The sequence below is a fragment of the Neoarius graeffei genome, chromosome 28 (genome assembly GCF_027579695.1).
Source record: "Neoarius graeffei isolate fNeoGra1 chromosome 28, fNeoGra1.pri, whole genome shotgun sequence".
Taxonomy (NCBI): domain Eukaryota; kingdom Metazoa; phylum Chordata; class Actinopteri; order Siluriformes; family Ariidae; genus Neoarius; species Neoarius graeffei.
Genome location: NC_083596.1, coordinates 11446794 through 11471015, shown reverse-complemented (window position 1 = coordinate 11471015; position 24222 = coordinate 11446794). Strand labels below are relative to the sequence as shown.

Here is a 24222-nt window from a genome sequence, read left to right as displayed (position 1 = left end):
CGCATTCCACACCTGCGCCAGGTAGGGCAAGGCCGCAGAACTGGATGCACCTGCAGCGCAGCGCACAGGAGAAACGTCACGCTTTATTTTCCAGCCGAAAGTCCTGAGAAGGGGTTTGATCAGCCTGGAGTCATGAGTGGGGATTATGGAGGTTGTGATTTAGCCGTGGTGTCGTTAGGGGACAGTGAGCATGAAGCGGACTATGGAATTCAGCTGACCCCGGATGGACTCATAAACACCACGGGCTGGAGCGCAAAACGCTCTGAAGAATCTCACTCAGGCATTTCAGAAAGCAAAGGTCATTATTCTAATGGCACCCCGACTATGGGCTCGTCCACAGATGCGTCCAGCAGCACGGGTGAAGTGCCTCGATGTTCTGTGCATGAAGTAGAACTGGACCGGTACTGCAGGACGGAAGGGAGAGCGGTGTGCCAGCAGTGCGTTCACCACGGATCCTGCCGAAATCACATCGTGATCGAGCTGCGTTTACGAGCCTCGGCTGTCAGGGTGAGTCATCAAACCCTTCACCTTTACACAAACTCATGTCTTTTTTTTTCTCCTTCTTTTGTGTCCATTACGGAGCGCAGGTGGCCAAGTGGTTAGAGCGCTTGACCGCTAAGCGAACGGTCCCTGGTTCGAGCCTCGGCTCGACGGGGATCTGGGGCTCGCTCCCTGTCCACCCAGCAGTGAATGGGGACCTGGTGGAAACACTGGGGAAGTTAAAGGCGGCGAGGAAAGGTTCTGGCCACCCTACCTCACTATGCCGATGGCCCAGGACAAGTGCGCTCTCTAACAAGCACTCCCCTAATGTACGAATCGTATATGGGACCCCCCTTTTTTTTGTGTGTCCATTACAGTTTAGATGTTATGCCTTTATAAGCCTGACAACATCCAGATCAACCCATAAAACTTGTGCGCACAATCTCATCTCATCTCATTATCTCTAGCCGCTTTATCCTGTTCTACAGGGTCGCAGGCGAGCTGGAGCCTATCCCAGCTGACTACGGGCGAAAGGCGGGGTACACCCTGGACAAGTCACCAGGTCATCACAGGGCTGACACATAGACACAGACAACCATTCACACTCACATTCACACCTACGGTCAATTTAGAGTCACCAGTTAACCTAACCTGCATGTCTTTGGACTGTGGGGGAAACCGGAGCACCCGGAGGAAACCCATGCGGACACGGGGAGAACATGCAAACTCCGCATAGAAAGGCCCTTCGCCGGCCACGGTGCTCGAACCCGGACCTTCTTGCTGTGAGGCGACAGCGCTAACCACTACACCACCGTGCCGCCCTGCGCACAAGCTGTGGGTGGTAAAAGAGAGCAACTGGACTTGCTTGAAGATTCTTGAAGACGTTTCACCTCTCATCCGAAAGGCTTCTTCAGTTCTGTCTGACTGGTAGGGAGCATCAGGTATCTATCCTCTCATGGATGAAAAGCTCATCTAAGGTGTCATTGTCAGTGATCACCCTGGGCAATCCATTGATCATCCTATAACGACTCTCGAGGCCGAGCCTCCAGTGACCCACACCAACAGGATGACAGAGACACCTTAGATGAGCTTTTCATCCATGAGAGGATAGATACCTGATGCTCCCTACCAGTCAGACAGAACTGAAGAAGCCTTTCGGATGAGAGGTGAAACGTCTTCAAGAATCTTCAAGCAAGTCCAGTTGCTCTCTTTTACCACCCACAGTTTACCATGATCTGGATGACTGAGAATCTTCACAGACTTGTGCGCACAAGTTGTACGCGCACGGACAAAATAATAACTTGTGCGTTCAAGGTTGAATATCACCCATGTACAGTGGTATGCAAAAGTTTGGGCATCCCCTGGTCAAAATTGCTCTTACTGTGAACAGTTAAGCAAGTTGAAGATGAAATGATCTCCAAAAGGCATGAAGTTAAAGATGACTCATTCCCTTTATATTTTAAGCAAAAACTTTTTTTTTTTAATTTTTCATCTTTTACATTTTCAAAATGACAAAAAAGGAAAAGGGCCCCAAGCAAAAGTTTGGGCACCCTGCATGGTTAGTACCTAGTAACACCCTCTTTGGCAAGTATCACAGCTTGTAAACGCTTTTTGTGGCCAGCTAATAATCTTTCAGTCCTTACCTGGGGGATTTTCACACATTCGTCCTTGCAAAAGGCTTCCAGTTCTACAAGTTTCCTGGGCTGTCTTGCATGCGCTGCTCTTTTGAGATCTATCCACAGATTTTCAATGATGTTTAGGTCAGGGGACTGTGAGGGCCCGGGCAAAACCTTCAGCTTGTGCCTCTTGAGGTATTCCATTGTAGATTTTGTGGTGTGTTTTGGATCATCGTCTTATTGTAGGACCCATCCTCTTTTTAACTTCAACTTTTTTACAGATGGTGTGATATTTGCTTCTAGAATTTGCTGGTATTTATTCGAATCCATGCTTCCCTCGACCAGTGAAATGTGCCCTGTGCCACTGGCTGCAACACAACCCCAAAGCATGATCGATCCACACCCTTGCTTCAGAGTTGGAGAGGTGTTCTTTTCCTGGAATTTGGCACCCTTTTTTCTCCAAACATACCTTTGCACATTGTGGCAAAAAAGTTCTATTTTGATTTCATCAGTCCACAGGACTTGTTTCCAAAAAATGCATCAGGCTTATTTAGATGTTCATTTGCAAACTTCAGACGCTGAATTTTGTGGCTAGGACGCAGGAACGTTTTTCTTCTGATGACTCTCCCATGAAGGTCATATTTGTTCAGGTGTCGCTGCATAGTAGAACAGTGCACCACCACTCCAGGGTCTGCTAAATCTTTCTGAAGGTCTTTTGCAGTCAAACAGGGGTTTTTATTTGCCTTTCTAGCAATCCAACGAGCAGTTCTTTCAGAAAGTTTTCGTCATCTTCCAGACCTCACCTTGATCTCCACTGTTTCTGTTAACTGCCATTTCTTAATAACATTACAATCTGAGGAAACAGCTACCTGAAAACACTTTGCTACGTTCTTGTAGCCTTCTCCTGCTTTGTGAGCATCAATTATTTTATTATTCAGAATGCGAGGGAGTTGCTTAGAGGAGCCCATGGCTGTTGATTTTAGGGACAAGTTTGAGGAGTCAGAGAATTTATACAGCTTTGAAATCTGCATCATCTGACCTTTCCTAACGAAGAATTTGAACAAGCCACAGCTCGATAAGCTAATTAAGGTCTGGAAGCTTGGTAAAAGTTACCTGAGAACTCAAATGTATTGGGGTGCCCAAACTTTCGCATGGTGTTCCTTTTCTTTTTTCACTCTCCAATTGTACAAAACAAACATAATACACAAATCTTGCAGAAAACGCTGAAAAGAAATGTCTCGTCTTTACCTTTATGCCTTTTGGTGATCAGTTCATCTTCTGCTCGCTTAACTATTCACAGTAACAGACATTTTCAGTAAGGGTGCCCAAACTTTTGCATGCCACTGTATCACCTAAACAGACAGTATTGTATTCCTTATACATATTTACTTAAGTCAAAATTCATGTCTCGTGCATGTCAAAGTAATAATTAGGCCATCGGGAATCCATAGCCTAATAATTAAAGAAGCAGCTTTGGGACCAAAAAGTTGTTGGTTTGGTTCCCTGGACCACCAAGAATGGCTAAAGTGCCCTTGAGCAAGGCACCTAACCCCCAAATGCTCCCCAGGCTGCTCTGAATGTGTTGTACGTCACTCTGGATAAGAGTGTCTGCTAAATTCTGTTAATGTAGTAATAATATCAACAAGTGTTGCCAGGCAAAACAAACCTCACCCGGTAGCACTTATGATGAATATGAAGGAAGATATCGCAAAAAAAAAAAGAGTTACCCTTATGGGTACATGTGGCTACTGCTTATAAATAAAATTGTTTTCCGATCCCATGTCCATACAGTAAATACAGCATATATATTTAGTCTATGAGGCAGTAGCCACAAAAATGAAGCGTAACCCAAAAATGAACAATTTAAAAATCACAGAAGTAAAATATACCAAGTGTCTGTACTTTATATTATTCTACTCTTATCTCTTACAGTTTTCGAAACTCAAACCTCCGAACTGAGGCTGACATACACACGCTGCCGCCATGACCCAAACTCTTATTTCCCAGAAAAGGCCCGGCGCTAGAGCTCAGTGGAACGCACTTTCCCTCTGTAATAAGCATAAACATGTCTGAAAGCGATTTCTTTAGTCTAGTCTATTTATTTCAAATTGTGAACCGAACTGTATACACTTGCCAGCCATTTTAATCGGAACACGTGTATACACAGTGCACGATCATTACACTCTTACATTCTTACAGCACGATGACGTAGTGCCTAGCGCCTCTATATGAGGCAGTAGACACAACAAAAATGATTTTGACCTTTTTGATGACCTTGACCGGACAACCCACAAAATGTTGCTGGTTCTATTTGAGACCAATGCCCATCTATCCTGAAAGTTTCATGAAGATTGGTCCAGCTGTTTTCCCGTAATATCGTTAACAAGAAAACAAAGAAACCTGATCGAAAGCAATACCTCGCCCCCTGGTGGACTCCATCCCAGGCGAGGTAATTATTTTAAAAAATCTGGATATGATTTTAAATAGTTTAGTTTATATACAGGAGAGAAAGTTCCCAGAATGGTTGGAAAGAAAGAAAGAAAGCACAACTTTATTCATCACACACTTGTGAAATCTCCTCTCTGCATTTAACCCATCTGAAATTTTGGTTCACACTGTACCTATTTGGCTACAGTGTGAACCAAAATACAACATTCCATTATGAAATGGTTCACTAAATGTTACGTTACTGGCATTAGATGCGCTTGTCCAGAGCAACGTCTAACATACCCAGAGCAGTTGGGGGTTAGGTGCCTTGCTCAAGGGCACTTCAGCCATTCTTGCTCATCCAGGGAATCAAACTGGCAACCTTTTCGTCCCAAAGTTGCTTCGCTAACCATTAGGCTATGGCTTCCCCAAAAGTCCTGAAAGGTACCTGAAAAGTGCATACAGTGTGTGTATTCATTCATTCTTTTTCTATACCCTTTATCCATTGCGGGTTGCATTGAAACTGGAGCCGATCCCTAGAGCCATCAAGTGAGAGGTGGGGTACACCCTGGATGGGTCGCCAATCCATCACAGGGCCAATACAGAGACAAACATCCATTCAGGCTCACATACACACCAATGCGCAATTTAGAGTCAGCAATTTGCATGTCTTTGGACTGGGGGAGGAAACCAGAGCACCCGGAAGAAACCCACAACCCACGCAGGCATGAGGAGAACATACAGAAAGGCCAGCTCCATACAGAAAGGCCCCAGTCAGTCACAAGGTTCAAACTCAGAACCTTGCTGTGAGGTGACAGTACAAACCACCATGGGATCCATTTATGAACCATTTCATCGCGTTCAGGGAATGTTGTATTTTGGTTTTCACTGTATCCAACCATTCTGAGAACCTTCTGTCGTGTATAAACTAAACTATTTTAAAAAATAATACCCTGATTTATTATTATTATTATTATTACTTACATGCATGACATATTAATTTTGACTTTTCCTAAATATCACAAAGTAACTATACAGAAGGAATACAGTGCATAAAAAGAATGAAGCTTTATAAATTATACATTTGGGGTTTTATGTAGAAGGTTTGTAAATATTCCGAAGAGACACACTACACTGAGGCCAAGTTTACATTAGACCGTATCTGTCTTGTTTTCTTCGTGGATGCACTGTCCGTTTACATTAAAACGCCTGGAAACGCTGGGAAACGGGAATCCGCCAGGGTCCACGTATTCAATCCAGATCGTGTCTGGTCCGGTGCTGTGTAAACATTGAGAATACGCGGATACGCTGTGCTGAGCTCTAGCTGGCGTCGTCATTGGACAACGTCACTGTGACATCCACCTTCCTGATTCGCTGGCGTTGGTCATGTGACGCGACTGCTGAAAAACGGCGCGGACTTCCGCCTTGTATCACCTTTCATTAAAGAGTATAAAAGTATGAAAATACTGCAAATACTGATGCAAATACTGCCCATTGTGTAGATATGATGGTCTTTAGGCTTGCCATCCTTCCACTTACTTGCAAGTGGTAAGTGACTTGCGCACAGCGGCTCAGTCCCGAATCACTGCTCGTGCACTTCACTCGCGCGCTCTGTGAGCTGAGCAGGGCCGGAGTGCGCACCCTCCAGAGGGCACTCGCTGTTCAGGGCGGAGTGATTTGGAGCGCAGCCGCTGAGGAGGAAGCGATGAGCCGCACTGACACATTTCAACTTACGTGCCAAATTAGTCATGTGATTAGCGTATCCGTGTATTGGTGTTGCTGTGTGCACGCGAATCGTGTATTGGCGTTGCTGTGTGCACGCTAATCGTTTTTAAAAACGTTAATCTGATGATCCGCTGATACGGTCTAATGTAAACCCCACCTGAGAAAGGCATATAGTCAAGAGAAATCTGGATAATGAGTGATCTGGAGGTGATTTATTTTTTCCATCTGAAAAGTGGTCTGTTCGACATGCAAGGAATTTGTCTTGGTGAGTACACAAGTGTTTGACATGTAACATTCTAAAGAAACTAGACAAGCGCACATACTATTAACAATATTCAAGAAAACAGACCTTTAACTCAAGGAAATTTAAAATAAGAATAAAATAATAGAATGGGCGGCACAATGGTGTAGTGGTTAGCACTGTCGCCTCACAGCAAGAAGGTCCTGAGTTCGAGCCCCGTGGCCGGCGAGGGCCTTTCTGTGCGGAGTTTGCATGTTCTCCCCGTGTCCGCGTGGGTTTCCTCCAGGTGCTCCAGTTTCCTCCACAATCCAAAGACATGCAGGTTAGGTTAACTGGTGACTCTAAATTGAGCGTAGGTGTGAATGTGAGTGTGAATGGTTGTCTGTGTCTATGTGTCAGCCCTGTGATGACCTGGCGACTTGTTCAGGGTGTACCCCGCCTTTCGCCCGTAGTCAGCTGGGATAGGCTCCAGCTTGCCTGCAACCCTGTAGAACAGGATAAAGCAGCTAGAGATAATGAGATGAGATGAGATGAGATGAGAGTGTGTTTTCCTTTTGAAATCAGCTCCTCTCACAATCTGTTGAGGAATTTCACCAAACTTGGCAAAAGGCCTTGTTATATGTCGGTAATACATATATTGTTGTTGTTGTTTTGTTGTTGTTCAATTCGGTCGCATTTTACCAGAGTTACAACCCTTGATTAACAAGCTTGTACTTTCACAATGTTATGAAGGTGTGCTCGCCTTCTGAAATCAACTCCTCTCACAATTTTTGGACGAATTTCTCGACGCTTGGCAAAAGGCCTTGTTATATGACGGTAATACGCATATTGAGATTTAATTTCGTTTGTGAAAATGTTACCAGAGTTTTGACCCTTGATTAAATAACTTGTACTTTGACAAGACAATGAAAAATTTTAAACTAAAAAAAAAAAAAAACCTCAGATTTTCATTCCAAAATAAATCTCAGAGCAGTGAAGATCACATGGAATATAAAGTTAAATAAGCAAGTGAATTTTCCAGGTGAATTTTTCCGTTAATTTCCATGTAATTTCAATCAGTGACCTGGAACATACAGCCTTCTTCATCGTTTAAATTAAACCGTAGTTTTATAACATGTCCTCAACTAAACGCACTTCATCTTAACGGCTCACACAAACAGGTGAGTCATTGCATATGTGATCTCTTTCAGAATCAGCTGGTGGACATCTGTGAGAAAATGCAGCTGCAAGCCCTACAGATAGAGCGCTTCATAAAGAACACACTGACGGCAAAGGAGAAGGCCTTGCAGGTGATTAGTGATTAGTGAGCTACACACATACAGAGAAGTATACACTCACTGACCGCTTGTTCTTGATTCTAAGATTCCTGTTCTTGGCTGAAGGAGTGGAACCCAGTGTGGTCTTCTACTCTTGCATGCTGAGATGCTTTTCTGTTCACCATGGTTGTAAAGAGTGATTATATGAGTTGCTATGTCCTTCCTGGCAGCTCGAACCACCTCAAATCTGGCCATTTTCCTCTGACCTCTCTTATCAACAAGGCATTTGTTTCCACCCACAGAACTGTCATCCGCTCACTCAGTGTTTTTTGTTTTTCATGCCGTTCTGTGTAAACTCTAGAGACTGTTGTTTGTGTGTGAAAACCCCAGTAGATCAGCCGTTTGTGAAACACTCAAACCAGTCCATCTGGCTCGAACCAACACCCATGCGACAGTGAAAGAAAGTCACACTTCACTCTGAGATCACACTTTTTCCCATTCTGATGTCTGAACATTGTGAACATTAACCGAAGCTCTTGATTTGTATCTGCATGATTTGATGCATTGTGCTGCTGTCAAGGGATCGGCTGATTAGAGAAATGCATAAAACAGAACAGCAGGTGGATCAAAATCAAAGTCCTTCCCACGCCGCTTACAGTACCTGGTATTCCTAGGCAGTCTCTCACTCAAGTACTAACCAGGCCCAACCTGTATGGTGGCGCATCGGGCGGCGCCGATCTCCGTTTCCATAGCCCTCGGCCTCTCGCCTATTACATAGCTAGGGTTACAGTGGGGGGCTAGTCCTCTGGTAACCACGAGAGTTTGACTCCCCATGCACATCTGTATTGCAGTGTGCCTTGCCAGATGATAGTAGGTACCATTTTTATGATGGTCTTTGGTATGACCCGACCATGAATAGAACTCACGATCTCCCGATCGAGAGGCGGACACGCTACCACTAGGCCACTAGTCGGTAGCAGGTGGATGGGTGTGCCTAATAAAGTGACTGGCGAGTGTAGTGACCCATGCTAAGTACCCTTGTCCCAAGGATATTTTTGTTGAATGTGTTATAAACAACACATTGTATTTATTCAGCTAATCACAGCCCTAAGGGTCACTAGATAAGCAGAACGTATGCTTGGATAGGTTAATACTCAAAGTGTGTTATGTCAAGATTTCATTTTTATTTTTTTTCAAAATTGGTCTTGCCAAATCCTGCGATTAGCTAACTCTCCTTTGTCACATGATAGCATACTTTATCAATGTGCTTCCTCTAATGCTCCTTTTCCACCAAAGCAGTTCCAGGGCTGGTTCGGGGCCAGTGCTTAGTTTGGAACCGGGTTTTCTGTTTCCACTGACAAAGAACTGGCTCTGGGGCCAGAAAAACTGGTTCCAGGCTAGCAGCACCAACTCTCTGCTGGGCCAGAGGAAAGAACCGCTTACGTCAGCGGGGGGGCGGAGTTGTTAAGACCGACAACAATAACAAGACCGCGAAAGATTGCCATTTTTAAGCGATGAGAAGCAGCAGCTGTACAAATGCGAAGTCATCCATTATTATTATTATTATTATTGTTGTTGTTGCTGCTGCTTCTTCCCCGTTGTTTTTGCTTCGATATTCACGCCAAGGTTTATGCAAACGTAGCGACGTAACTGACATATACAGCGACGTAATGACATATACAACGACGTAATGACATATACAACGACGTAACTGACGTATACAGCGACGTAATAACGTGTCTTCTCTTAGCACCGTGAGCGATGGAAAAGCAAGCTGGTTCTCAGCTGGCTCGCAAGTTGAACGAGTTGTGAACCAGTACCAGCACTGGCCCCGAACCAGCCCTGAACTGATTTGGTGGAAAAGGGGTATAAGACATGTAAAGCCAGCAAGCCATATCTTTTCAAACTGCTGCTCGTGCCGTGTCACAAGGCACATCACATACTTAGAAGAAAGCGTTATTTGCCCCCTTTCACATACACGAGTTCAGAGATGCCCATGATTGCCTAGTGTCACTGCACTGTCAGAAATAGTGGTACAGTAGGAGTCCATTTCTGTCCCCCAAGGTTCAATCTACACGAATGTACTCCCTAGGGCTCCTTATTAGACCTCAAGTGTACCCAGTGCTTAATTTGTGAAGTGGGAGGTCCCGGAACGCAGGAGGTGAGTGGGTCCGGCGACTCAAAAAAAAAAAAAAAAAAAGGCGGGGGGGCGGTTTACTATAACTTTACGCACACACGCCTATTGCATGACATGTATTGCAACAGCACCAGTTATCAAATCCTGGACAACAATGGACAACGCTCAGAATGTTCTCCAAACAGGCACTCAAGTTCACTCTCGCTCTCCACACATACGTTAAGGCAGGGGTCGGGATTGGGAACCTTTTTGGCTGAGAGAGCCATGAAAGCCACATATTTTCAAATACATTTTCGTGAGAGCCATATATAAAAAGTGACGCTGAATACAACTAAAATGCATTTTTACGTATGACCAACAATTTGAGCGTAATATATTCTTTTTCATAATGAAGAGGCTCTTGACATGCCGTCTTCCTCCTGTCCCCCGCTGAATATTTTGACGCAAACGTAGCTTGGCGTGTTTCGAAGTGCCGCTTTATTTCATTGTTTCATCGATGCAATCTTGTCATTGTATAGGCCTATTGGACACAAAGCAGAACCCTCTCACCCCACAAAGGTGAATTCCTCTGTCCATTCCTGTTGAAATGTACGGTAGCCTACCAGTCACCTTTTTTCCCTTTTCACCATGTTCTTTGTCAAAAGGCTTTGCTTTGCGGTTGGTGCGCTAACACTTCTAGCTTCACCGCCATCATCATTCTTCTCGTCTTCTTTTTGATCATTCCCGTGGACTGGTACACTTGCAGCAGGTGCTGGTGCAGTGTCACTGTGTCCAACGTCGTCCATTTTAGGTCATTTAGGATCTGGCTGTCCTGGGACTTTGAAAAATTTTAGTAAGCTTTCTTGTTTTTTTACCATTTTTTCCACAGCGCAAGCTAACGGCTACAAAAAACCCGGTGTTCTATTGAGCGGAAGTATACACCCCATGTCCCCCCCCTTCCCCTTTCGCATAGATTTTGTGGATGTCATAGGAGAGAAATCAACAACAGATATCAAAATCAAAACCGAACACTAAACAAATTTTTATTTACTTATTTATTTAATTTGTTTGATTTTTTTTCCCTTTGTGATGGTTACGGAGGTGATCTGATCCATTTAAATAGCTGCCGGAACACCGAATGAAATGAAAATAGCTGCCGGATCCGACGACGGAGGTTACGGATCTTGTTCCGTCATATTCCAGCTCAAATTAAGCCCTGAGTGTACCTTTTTAGGGCCAAACAGGCATATACATGTCCCCAAACAGGATGTAAAGGGTACAAATAAGTACTTTAGAAGGTACTCCCCCAGTGACAAGCCGTTGTACCTCTAAAGGTACAATAATGTACTTTATTTTCTGAGAGTGTGTGATTGACAGGGGTGAGAAAGGATACCATCACTCCTACCAAGATAGCATGGCCAATTTTGATCCCTTGATGCTGGCTATGAAGGGCTATGGCATTGCCAGGATTCGAATTTGCAATTTCCATACAATAGACAAACGCTTTTCTATTACACCACTAGGAAGCCATCGTATTAATAGTTCTACAATTCTACAGCATATACAGGACATCCTGACACTCAAGCAAGGGTTTTATTGGTTATACATTTGTAATTATCCATTTATACACATAAGAGTTCTTTTGAGAGTTTGGGCTTCATACACAGGGGATATAAAAAGTGTACGCACCCCGTTAAAATGATCGGTTTTTCTGATGTAAAAAAATGAGACCACGATAAATAATTTCTAAACTTTTCCCACCTTTAATGTGACCTATAACGTGTACAATTCAGTTGAACAACAAACAAATCTGTTAGGGGGAAAAACATAAAAAATAAAAAACCTACAATAAGCTGGTTGCATAAGTGTGCACACCCTTAAACTAGTACTTTGTTGAAGCACCTTTTGATTTAATTACAGCATTCAGTCTTTTTGGGTTCACACCTGCCCTGGATTCTGATTAACCCCAAATAAAGTTCAGACATTTACTCAGTTGCATCCTCCAGCAAAAGCCAGGGTTCACAGAGAGCTTACAAAGCGTCAAAGGGATCTCACTGTTGAAAGGTATCAGTCAGGAGAAGGGTACAAAAAAAATTTCCACGCCATTAGATATACCATGGAGCACAGTGAAGACAGTCATCAAGAAGTGGAGAAAATATGGGACAACAGTGACATTACTGAGAACTGGACGTCCCTCCAAAATTGATGAAAAGACAAGACGAAAACTGGTCAGGGAGGCTGCCGAGAGGCCTACAGCGACACTGAAGGAGCTGTAGGAATTTCTGGCAAGTACTGGTTGTGTACTACACATTACTACAATCTCTCGTATTCTTCATATGTCTGGACTATGAGGTAGGGTCAAAGAAAAACATCCAGGCCCGGCTAAATTTTGCAAAAAAAAAAATACATCAGCTCTCCCAAAAGCATGTGGGAAAATGTGTCATGGTCTGATGAAACCAAGGTTAAACTTTTTGGCCACAATTCCAAAAGGTATGTTTGGTACAAAACCAACACTGCACATCACCAAAAGAACACCATACCCACGGTGAAGCATGGTGGTGGTAGCATCATGTTTTGGGGTTGTTTTTCTTCAGCTGGAACAGGAGCCTTAATCAAGGTGGAGGGAATTATGAACAGTTCTAAATACCAGTCAATTTTGGCCCAAAACCTTCAGGTGTCTGCTAGAAAGATGAAGATGAAGAGGAATTTCATCTTTCAGCACGACAACGACCCCAAGCATACATCGAAATCAACAAAAGAATGACTCAGCCAGAGCCCAGACCTAAATCCAATTGAAAATCTGTGGGGTGACCTGAAGAGGGCTGTGCACAAGCGACGCCCTCGCTATCTGACGGATTTGGAGCGCTTTTGCAAAGAAGAGTGGGCAAAGTCTAGATGTGGCAGGCTGATGGACTCCGACCCAAACAGACTGAATGCTGTAATTAAATCAAAAGGTGCTTCAACAAAGTATTAGTTTAAGGGTGTGTACACTTATGCGACCAGCTTATTGTACGGTTTTTTTTTATGTTTCTCCCCCTAACAGATTTGTTTGTTTTTCAATTGAATTGTACAGGTTATAGGTCATATTAAAGGTGGGAAAAGTTTTGAAATTATTTATCGTGGTCTCATTTTTTTACATCAGAAAAACCGATCATTTTAACGGGGTGTGTCCACTTTTTATATCCACTGTAGATACTACATTTTCATTTGTCAGTCTGGTGGAACCTCCTTGTTCGATGTAGAACTCTACAACTGAGTGTTTCCCTATCAGAAGAGAAGTGTGTACACAATACACAAAGATCTGGCTACTCAGTGGACCATCAAATTCTGAAGGATCATTGCAATGTAAACAATACGATCTGAGAAATCAAGGCTCCACCCTTAAGGACTTGAAACCGTAAAGGTTATACAGTATGTAGAACTCTTCTGATGAAGAATCCTTTTCTTAGGCGTTGACATGCAGAGTATTCGTGTCGGTGGGATTCGTTTTAATGCTATCTGCATGCTTAGCATTTTTTTGAATTGTTCATATACAATACATACAACTGAGTGCAAAGGTCTCATACCTCATGGCTTCTCAGTGAAAAAAAAGAAAATGTATGTTTTAAACTAGAGTGAATGTGCACAAAACAAAGAATTTCAAAAAGTTCAAGTCAAGTCAAGCCAAATGGGGTTTTATTGTCGTTCCTTTGTATAGCTTGTTTACATTGAAACGAATTGTCATTTCTCCAGGACCATAATGCAACACATATTATTCTATCCACATTCACTGGACATGAGCAATCGTGTGCTCTGATTGGCTACTCTACTACTAGGATATCAGCTCATATACCGTGAGGAGAGAAAAACAAAATGGCGGAGCGTGTTGCTGAACCACCGGAGGACGAAATAAAAACTCTACTCGAAAACAAAACCCCAAAAAATACAAAAAAAAGCGCAACAAAATATGGAATAAAAGTATTTGATGGTAAGAACGTCTCAACTCATGTCATCATCTCTAGCCGCTTTATCCTGTTCTACAGGGTCGCAGGCAAGCTGGAGCCTATCCCAGCTGACTACGGGCGAAAGGCGGGGTACACCCTGGACAAGTCGCCAGGTCATCACAGGGCTGACACATAGACACAGATAACCATTCACACTCACATTCACACCTACGGTCAATTTAGAGTCACCAGTTAACCTAACCTGCATGTCTTTGGACTGTGGGGGAAACCGGAGCACCCGGAGGAAACCCGCGCGGACACGGGGAGAACATGCAAACTCCGCACAGAAAGGCCCTCGCCGGCCACGGGGCTCGAACCCGGACCTTCTTGCTGTGAGGCGACAGCGCTAACCACTACACCACCGTGCCGCCTGGTAAGAACGTATCTTTTTTTTTTCAAGAATTATTATTATAGCATTTTTCACAAATTGCTCCTGTCATTTCGCTGGTTTGTTTACATTCTTCATCTTTAAGCATTAAAATTTGTTCAGTTTTTTTTAGACTGGTTCAAAAGCTCAAAGAAGTTTGAAAATTACACAACTGAAATGTCCAAAAAATGTCTAAAGCTATTCTATACCTCGGCATGACAGCAAGACGGCACTTTCTACGAAATAAAACAACACTAAAGTCAATTCGTGCAGCCATCGATAGGTTTTTAAGAAGTCCGCCTGAGCGGAAATGACTGTGTCGGACATTTTGTATAAAGTTCTTATTTATCGAATTTGCAAAGAATAAAAATAAAAATGCTCTGTTTCTCAAAATCCAGTGAATATGGATAGAATAAAACAGTTATTCCACTCAATCTTGTTGTACATTGCTTATAGCCCATCAGCTCATGTACGACCCGATTTTATGAAATAATTGTTAAATAGTGGGCGGCACGGTGGTGTAGTGGTTAGCGCTGTCGCCTCACAGCAAGAAGGTCCGGGTTCGAGCCCCGTGGCCGACGAGGGCCTTTCTGTGTGGAGTTTGCATGTTCTCCCCGTGTCCGCGTGGGTTTCCTCCGGGTGCTCCGGTTTCCCCCACAGTCCAAAAACATGCAGGTTAGGTTAACTGGTGACTCTAAATTGACCGTAGGTGTGAATGTGAGTGTGAATGGTTGTTTGTGTCTGTCAGCCCTGTGATGACCTGGCGACTTGTCCAGGGTGTACCCCGCCTTTCGCCCGTAGTCAGCTGGGATGGGCTCCAGCTTGCCTGCGACCCTGTAGAACAGGATAAAGCGGCTAGAGATAATGAGATGAGATGAGAATTGTTAAATAGTATGCAACACTACAGTACATAAAGTGCAAATACACAGCAGTGTGAGATGAGTGCAGGACATAGAACACAACAATAAATACACAAATTATAGCCTGTAAACTATTGGTAGGATAGCAGCAATAGGTATATTTGAATACGTATTGAAATATAATTGTTAACAAAACAGTGAAAAGAGACATTGTTTAGAAAGAACCAAATAATTTATTTGCTGCAGCCCTATTAGTTTCTGAAACCTAATCTGGGGGACCAAAAAGGCGTCGTGTGACAGTTTTGTGAAGAGGAATGAGCAAAAATTGGCTCACCAATTGTGTCAGGAAGAACAGACAGGTCTGTCTTTTTGAAATACCTTTAAAAAAAAAAACATCTGTGAAACCTAACACACTGCTTTATTCCTAAATATGAAAACCGGACGTTAGACTTTCTGGTTTCTCTTGTATCATAACAAGTTGAAATTTTTTTTTGTCTGATTTCCTGTAAGTGAGAGAAAAAAGAGGCAGGTGAGAAAACAACAGTTTATAGCTGCTATAATTTAAAAGATAACAAGAACTACGGCGGCACGGTGGTGTAGTGGTTAGCGCTGTCGCCTCACAGCAAGAAGGTCCTGGGTTCGAGCCCCGGGGCTGGCGAGGGCCTTTCTGTGTGGAGTTTGCATGTTCTCCCCGTGTCCGCGTGGGTTTCCTCCGGGTGCTCTGGTTTCCTCCACAGTCCAAAGACATGCAGGTTAGGTTAACTGACCGTAGGTGTGAATGTGAGTGTGAATGGTTGTCTGTATCAGCCCTGTGATGACCTGGCGACTTGTCCAGGGTGTACCCCGCCTTTCGCCCGTAGTCAGCTGGGATAGGCTCCAGCTTGCCTGCGACCCTGTAGAAGGATAAAGCGGCTAGAGATAATGAGATGAGACAAGAACTACGTTTTTGGCAGACATTCCACAACACTGTACACTCACCGGCCACTTTAATAGGAACTTGTTCTTGATTCTAAGATCCCTGTTCTTGGCTGCAGGACTGGAACCCAATGTGTTCTTCTGCTGTTGCATGCTGAGATGCTTTTCTGCTCACCACGGTTATAAAAAGTTGCTATAAGGAGTTGCTCTATCCTTCCTGGCAGCTCGAACCACCTCAAATCTGTCCATTTTCCTCTGACATCTCTGATCAACAAAGCATTTGTTTTCACCCACAGAACTGTCGCCCGCTCACTCAGTGTTTTTTGTTTTTCGCACTATTCTGTGTAAACTCTAGAGACTGTTGTTTATGTGTGAAAACACCAGGAGATCAGCAGTTTCTGAAATACTCAAATAAACCAGTCTATCTGGCTCAAAGCAACACCCATGCCACAGTGAAAGAAAGTCACACTTCATTGTGAGATCACAATTTTTCCCGTTCTGATGTTTGAACATTGTGAACATGAACTGAAGCTCTTGATTTGTATCTGCATGATTTAATGCATCGTGCTGCTGTCAAGGGATCGGCTGATTCGAGAACTGCATAAAACAGCAAGCGGATGGGTGTTCCTAACAAAGTGGCTGGTGAGTGTATGTAACTGAACAAAATAAATAAATAAGTCTGACATATTGCTGTGATATAAGAGAAATAAAGCACTGCAGGAGGGTAACAGTAACTCCACTTTGTCTTGGGAGTCACATCACATCACTCCGTCATTGATTATTTTTCTAAAATAACAGTGCTCCCGGGGCGGCACAGTGGTGTAGTGGTTAGCGCTGTTGCCTCACAGCAAGATGGTCCGGGTTCGAGCCGCGTGGCCAGCGAGGGCCTTTCTGTGCGGAGTTTGCATGTTGTCCGCGTGGGTTTCCTCCGGGTGCTCCGGTTTCCCCCACAGTCCAAAGACATGCAGGTTAGGTTAACTGGTGACTCTAAATTGAGCGTAGGTGTGAATGGTTGTCTGTGTCTATGTGTCAGCCCTGTGATGACCTGGCGACTTGTCCAGGGTGTACCCCGCCTTTCACCCGTAGTCAGCTGGGATAGGCCCCAGCTTGCCTGCGACCCTGTAGGACAGGATAAAGCGGCTAGAGATAATGAGATGAGATGAGAACAGTGCTCCCTGAAATGTTTTAATTCTTTTCATAGAAGTATAGTGTATAACAGTTTCCAGAGGTGGACAGTAACGAAGTACATTTACTTGAGTACTGTACTTAAGTATACTTTTTGAGTATCTGTACTTTACTTGAGTAGTTTTTGGAAACTTATGACTTTAACTTCACTACATTTGAAAGGCAAATATCGTATTTTTCACTCCACTACATTTCTGTCAAGGTCTTCGTTACTCGTTACTATGAAGCAGCTTTGAAAGTGGATGTTTTTTTCTTTTCTTTTCTAAAATGTGATGGTTTTTTCGCAGGTGACACTGAGACAGCCGATCAGTAATCACTAGAGTCACGTCTCGTCCATAGACTGTATAAAATCAAGCTCAGTGATTTCTCAGCAGCGTTATTTGAACACGATCAGTTGATGGCAGAATGGAAGGAGGCGGTTCTTCTGGAGAACGCACGCACTCATGGCTTTACCTAGAGCCCATGTTTCAGATTTCTGAAAGGATTAAAGATTCATTTCGTTTTAAATGTTTGCTTTGTTTGCCAAAAACTCGCTGTCCAACCTGCGGAAGCATATTGAAGTATATAAACGTTTTATTCCAAGAGAAAGCTTGCAACGAAGTTGTCTGTACTTTTAGAGCTAGCGATAATGTTGCAAACGTAGCTATGCAGTCTGGTTAGTCAAATGACTTTCTATGGATTTGCCGCCAAGTTGCCGTAGCCTTGTCCACGGCTAACGTTTACACATAGTGAGTTAACTTGGACACTGTTAGTTAGCATGTAAAAACGGAGTTATGCTAACATGAATAACGTTAACTTATCTGAAGTCCTTTCAGAAATATGTTTTAGCATAATCTTGCCAAATAAACAGAATGTAGAAATCTTTCTTTTCTAGTAGCGTTAGCTACCCAATATGATTTTGAGTTTGAAAAGAGTTTGCTAGCATGTCAGGTCGAGCTTCATTGACTAGCTAGCTTAATGTTAAACCACCATGATGGTACAGCATGCGTTCATTTTGTGAATTTACATTTATGTCTTTGGTAACGACGTTAGGTTTTGTAAGTGTTGTGGCAATAATACAACAATGCGATGACAGAAAATTTACTTTTAATACTTCAGTATTTTTAAAAGCAAGTACTTCAGTACTTTAACTTAAGTAAAAATTTGACTGTACAACTTTCACTTGTATCGGAGTAACATTTGACCAGTGGGATCTGTACTTTGACTTAAGTAATGAAGTTGGGTCCTTTGTCCACCTCTGACGGTTTCTAACACGCTAATGTTGGTGCGTAGATGGATGCGAGTAGTGCCCGTGAGCGAGTTGTGACTCAGGTGAACACCGTGCGTGAAGCCCTGGATGAGGAGGAGCAGCGTCTGTTGGAGGTTGTGCAGAGAGAGGAAGAGCGACTCGAGCAGTGTCTCCTCACACAGCGGGCACACTGGACCAAGGCGCTCGACACACTCACACATGCCCGCACCAGCCTGGTGCACACGCTTACACACTCGACAGACACCATACTTGTGGTAAGGACTAAAGAGGAGGAAACTGGGGTTTGAACCAGAGCTGGCCTCGGTGGTGGAGAAAATAATTTCCCCAGTTCAGTTATTTAAATTGACAGTTCAATCTGTTAGTCTAAACAGATTTGTCAGTCATTCATAGTGGTGTCATCTCACATGACTTAAGTCTAATGTCAATTTTTTGGATAGACCTTGGCCTCAATGGCCTAATGGATGGACCAGCTCTAGGTGTAACAAAGCCTGTGTTTGATTATAATATACAGTACTTTCATGGTGGTAACATGAACCAATTGGACTGACCATTGTGTATCCAATTCTCGCTTTGCAGAGCTCAAACTCGGAAATAGCAGACAGGTAATTTCTCAGATTTATACCTAAGACAACACAAAGTACAAACCGAATGGCGTCTGGGAACCAGTGTTGAAGTTATGTGTCTGTGTGTTTGTGTCAGGATTGAAGATGCCGAGGGTGTTGGAGAGCCCAAAGACTCAGATCGCCTGAACCTAAACAGGAACTGCAGTGATAGTCAGCTCATGTTGGGCCTGTGGGCTAGTGCACTGCTTCTAGGACCGACCGGTGAGTCCACACCACACTTCACCACATAGTACAGCTTTATTCTGCATAAGATATTCTGAAAATGTGTTTGAAAGACCAGGGGTGGGTCTCACAAAAGCCTCTTAATGCTAAGAGCATCTTAATCAGGAGAGAGAACATTCATTGTGCTGCTCGCTCTACCATTTAACAATGATCTTTGTGCTCCGATGCTTTTGGGAAACTCAGACCAGACCTGTAGATAAACCAAATCTTTATCAAACACATTTTTAGTGTGTATATGATTACTACTCACAGGCAGTGGTGACCCGTTACTATAAGAGCTCAGCCAAATTTAGCCAGACACCAAAAAAGCAACAGGACAAAGGATTTTGCAAGGGATTAGCGGCAGGCTACTGGGTCGCTCCATTGTGTGTAGCTGTCGATGTTGATTTTAAAAGTAAGTAAATTGCATTGGGAAATAAACACTTTAAGTCTGAGTGAAAAATCCTGTGCAGCTTGGAAGAAGAGTCTGGAGACGGAAATCTTAGTTTCTCGGTCGTTAGCCTGTGCTACTTGCTCTCAATAGATAGCACTGGCTTGACCGCTTTATTAGCATTTGCTGACACTACTGATGAACGCTACACTGGCTGGAAGGTGACTTCACTGCTGCGTAGATGGCGCCGACTCGCAGTTGAGAAGCCCTAGGGTAATACATTTTTGGTCCCTCCCACTATAAATCAAAGTCCGATTGGTTAATTCATCTGTCACTTCCGACATAAACATACACTGCCATGGCCTTCTGTCCCAGCAATGAAGTCTTAACCAATGAGTGAGCAGCTCTAAACTCTTCTCAGCCTAGAGACAACAAACAAAAAAAAATTTCACTAGATAACTCGATTTTAATGTTTTCAGGACAGTAACCCTTTCATTTCTGAAGCAAATTTGATAGAAAATGAAGCCAAATTAGAATTAGAAGAGAATAATTATAATGAAAGAAATTAAAGAATAAAAGAAATTAAATATAACATTTGAACTGCTGATATGTTTGAGCCTTCTCTGAAGGTCTAGTAGGCCCTGACGGTTCCCCTCTGCTCACAGGTAACTACTGACTAAATACTGTAACATGCTCCACCTGAAGCATGATACTGTACTTCAAGAGCTGGTTGAGCTAATCTTTACCAGTAGGTGGTGCCTTTAAGCTGCCAATCTAAATTGGAGCTAAATTGGACCGGTATGGTTTGTTGCATGTGAATCTACACTCTCTTGCCAATTCTAGTGTTCCTGTTAAGTTTAATTAAGGTCTACTAACCCCAAATGTCCAACCAGTAACAATCCTGCAGCCAGAATATTTGATGTGGTTTGATAATAATACGGTGATATAGATTTAGAATATGATTAACACATACTATGCATGGAAAACGTGCTGTGGTTTGTACCAGTGTTGTAGTCGAGTCACTAAATCTCAAGTCTCGGGTCCCCAGTGTTCAAGTCCGAGTCAAGTCCAAGTCATTAAAGAAAATTCCGACTCGAGTCCGAGAACAAGACTCCAACCGCACCACTTGACGGTGGCTGTTGCCGCCTTTATGTGAAAGCGTCTCTGTTACTGTGTCAGACTGACGTTCCTGCTCGACTGCCTCATATTAGTTAATAGGCTACAGATAAAAAGCTTGTTCATCGCTCAGCAAGCCCCGCCCACTATCAACAGAGCAAATAACATGAGAGAGGGTTAACACTAGTGAGTTCATCAGTCAGCAAGCAAACCCCGCCCACTATCAACAGAGCAATGAACATAGCGCGTCACTTCCTTCTCTGGGTGGAGTCTTGCCAAATGACGACTGAAGTTCGAGGTTGTCCCCGTCGTCTCCTTGATAGTTCTTCTACGTATGGAACACATCGCAGTGCATTTTTTTCCCATTGCTCGAGAAGTCTGTATAAGCAAAGCGGATAATCCTAGGGGCGTTCTCTCCAGGCATTTTAGCGCCATTAACGTTAGTTTGTTCCTGAACGTGACGTATGAACAGGTGAATGTGTATTCTCTTGTATGAAATTAGTATAAAAATTAATGTAGATGTAAATATCTTATGCCAAATTATTATGGCATGTTACAAAAAAATGAAGAAAAAATCAGAGTCCTCGTCTCCAATTTACGAATCCGGGTCCAAGTATGAGTCATCAGTGCTCAAGTCCAAGTCAAGTCACGAGTCCTTAAAATTAGGACACGAGTCGGACTCAAGTACTACAAGCCTGGTCTGTACTGTAGAATTATCAGGCTCACCAATAACGTAGGTGTATTGAATAAATGGAATACGTTGTATAAAAATGATGCTCTCGTATTGAGAATGATCCACCATGCAGATAGTATCTGGTCAGTAGTGGTCATCTGGAATTTTCCATTGACCCTTTCCAGTGATGGATGGGGTGGAGTATCCCTTTCCAGTGATGGATGGATGGATGGATGGATGGATGGATGGATGGATGTTTACAACAGATGGACTGCAGTCAGTATTTATGTACTGTATTTACACTCACAAAGTGACTCATATTATTGACTAGATTAATCAAATAGCCAACGAGTGTAGCTACAAGTACTTAATACTTAATACAATCTACAATACATAATAAAGACACTACTGAATGTACATAGCTGCTCGACCCACTTTCCAAGTCTACATCATAGAGTGTTCTCATGCTTTCAGGACCATGTTGCAATACAGCCTGTTTAGCCTGTTTATTACAGGTTCAGCTGCCTCCGCAGTTTGTCTTTGGTCACACAAGAAAGGTTGGAATAAACAGGCGAGCAGGGCGAACCTTGTTCTGTTTTTCAAAGATGAAAAAATATTAATACTCGTATAATTTGTGGCACCCACATCAAATTATTTGCAGCTAATGAATGGACTTTTTTGGATTTGGGAGCAATAGCACTAACAAGGGTCACAGATTGGTGTAAAGTAGCGAGGCTGGGGCTGATTTCTTTCTAGCCCAGACTGCATTCGTGCATCCTAACAGTGATGGTCATATCAGGTGTTTATACAGTGTGAAGATTTAATTTCATTTTGGGATGATATTTTTCATGTCGCTGACATCCGTAACAATTCCTCAGCAGGTGCATGTGAAATAAAGCCATGGGTGTACCGAATGCAAATCAGGTGGATTATTTCCTCTATCCTGTAATAAAAACAGAACTGAGTGCAACACCGGTGGTGTAGTGGTTAGCGTTGTCGCCTCACAGCAAGAAGGTCCGGGTTCAAGCCCTGTGGCCGGCGAGGGCCTTTCTGTGCGGAGTTTGCATGTTCTCCCCGTGTCCGCGTGGGTTTCCTCCGAGTGCTCCGGTTTCCCCCACAGTCCAAAGACATGCAGGTTAGGTTAAGTGGTGATTCTAAATTGACCGTAGGTGTGAATGTGAGTGTGAATGGTTGTCTGTGTCTATGTGTCAGCCCTGTGATGACCTGGCGACTTGTCCAGGGTGTACCCCGCCTTTCGCCCGTAGTCAGCTGGGATAGGCTCCAGCTTGCCTGCGACCCTGTAGAACAGGATAAAGCGGCTAGAGATAATGAGATGAGATGAGTGCAACAACTTGTAGAAAGTGCAGTTTCGTAGTTCGTGGAGTCTCAACTTGAGAGAATTCTTTTCTGCTCACCGTGGTTGTAAAGAGTGATGACAGGACTGCCATGTACTTGATTCATTTTTTTTCACCTTTTAGTGTAAACTAGAAACTGTTGTGTTTTTGAAATACTTCATTCATTCATTCATTCATTATCTCTAGCCGCTTTATCCTTCTACAGGGTCGCAGGCGAGCTGGAGCCTATCCCAGCTGACTACGGGCGAAAGGCGGGGTACACCCTGGACAAGTCGCCAGGTCATCACAGGGCTGACACATAGACACAGACAACCATTCACACTCACATTCACACCTACGGTCAATTTAGAGTCACCAGTTAACCTAACCTGCATGTCTTTGGACTGTGGGGGAAACCGGAGCACCCGGAGGAAACCCACGCGGACACGGGGAGAACATGCAAACTCCGCACAGAAAGGCCCTCGCCGGCCCCGGGGCTCGAACCCAGGACCTTCTTGCTGTGAGGCGACAGCGCTAACCACTACACCACCGTGCCGCCCTGAAATACTTCAATCAAGAAAAAATCATGCCAGTCAAAGTCACCGAGATGACCTGTGACCCATGTTCTGATGATTTATGTGAAGCTCTTGACCTGCTTTTTATTTATTTTATGCTTTAAGCTGTTGCCACATGATTAGCTGATCAAGGGGTAACAGATGTTCCTCTTAAAGTTGCTGGTATACGTTGAACTACAGTCCGTCTATTTTTCCTCTTTCTCTCATTCATGTCTTTTCTCTCCTCCCTCTCCAGCTAAAACTCGGCTGTACTTCGATGCGCGCACCGTCAGCCATCTCCTTCTGCTCTCCTCTGACCAGCTCAGCCTCACTTACCAGCCAAAGCGACAAAAGAAGCCTCTTCCATATGACCCGGCACGTTTTGACAACTGGCCCAATGCCCTGTGCCTGGATTCCATCAGTTCAGGCACGCATTCCTGGGTGCTGTACGTGGGTAACAGTGCTGCCTTTAAAGTGGGCGTCTGCTACCAAAGCATGGAGCGCAAAGGCTCGACCAATGAATCTCGTCTAGGCTTCAATGCCAAATCGTGGGTGCTCTCGCACTATGAAGAAAACTATTCCTTCTGCCACAATGGGCAGATCATCAACGTGGTCATAGTCAAGAGTCCTACGAAAGTAGGAGTGCTCCTGGACTGGACCACACAAACACTGCTGTTCTATGATCCAGACTCAATGTGTGTGTTGCATGCCGTAAGACATACTTTTACTGAGCCACTGCTGCCTGCTTGTGCTGTGGCTGATCAAAGAGTGTCTATTATTCACTGCTAATACGCACTGTACAGTGGTGCTTGAAATTTTGTGAACCCTTTAGAATTTTCTATATTTCTGCATAAATATGACCTAAAACATCATCAGATTTTCACACAAGTCCTAAAAGTAGATAAAGAGA

General features: G+C 43.7%; 1 protein-coding gene across 1 annotated transcript; it reads left to right on the top strand.

The window, feature by feature from the left end:
- On the top strand, positions 1 to 24169 carry bspry (B-box and SPRY domain containing). Its single transcript, XM_060913422.1, has 6 exons — positions 1 to 507; positions 7680 to 7778; positions 18444 to 18674; positions 18997 to 19022; positions 19120 to 19244; positions 23569 to 24169. The coding sequence occupies exons 1-6, from the start codon at positions 133 to 135 to the stop codon at positions 24099 to 24101; spliced, it is 1389 nt and encodes a 462-aa protein (XP_060769405.1). The 5' UTR covers positions 1 to 132; the 3' UTR covers positions 24102 to 24169.
- The last annotated feature ends 53 nt before the right edge of the window (positions 24170 to 24222 follow it).

Bases quoted from the DNA above. Each gene is read 5' to 3' on its own strand.
- bspry (XM_060913422.1), top strand. From the start codon at position 133: ATGAGTGGGGATTATGGAGGTTGTGATTTAGCCGTGGTGTCGTTAGGG. The intron at 7,779-18,443 runs GTGATTAGTGAT...GTTGGTGCGTAG, and splicing joins CAAAGGAGAAGGCCTTGCAG to ATGGATGCGAGTAGTGCCCG. The intron at 18,675-18,996 runs GTAAGGACTAAA...CTCGCTTTGCAG, and splicing joins CGACAGACACCATACTTGTG to AGCTCAAACTCGGAAATAGC.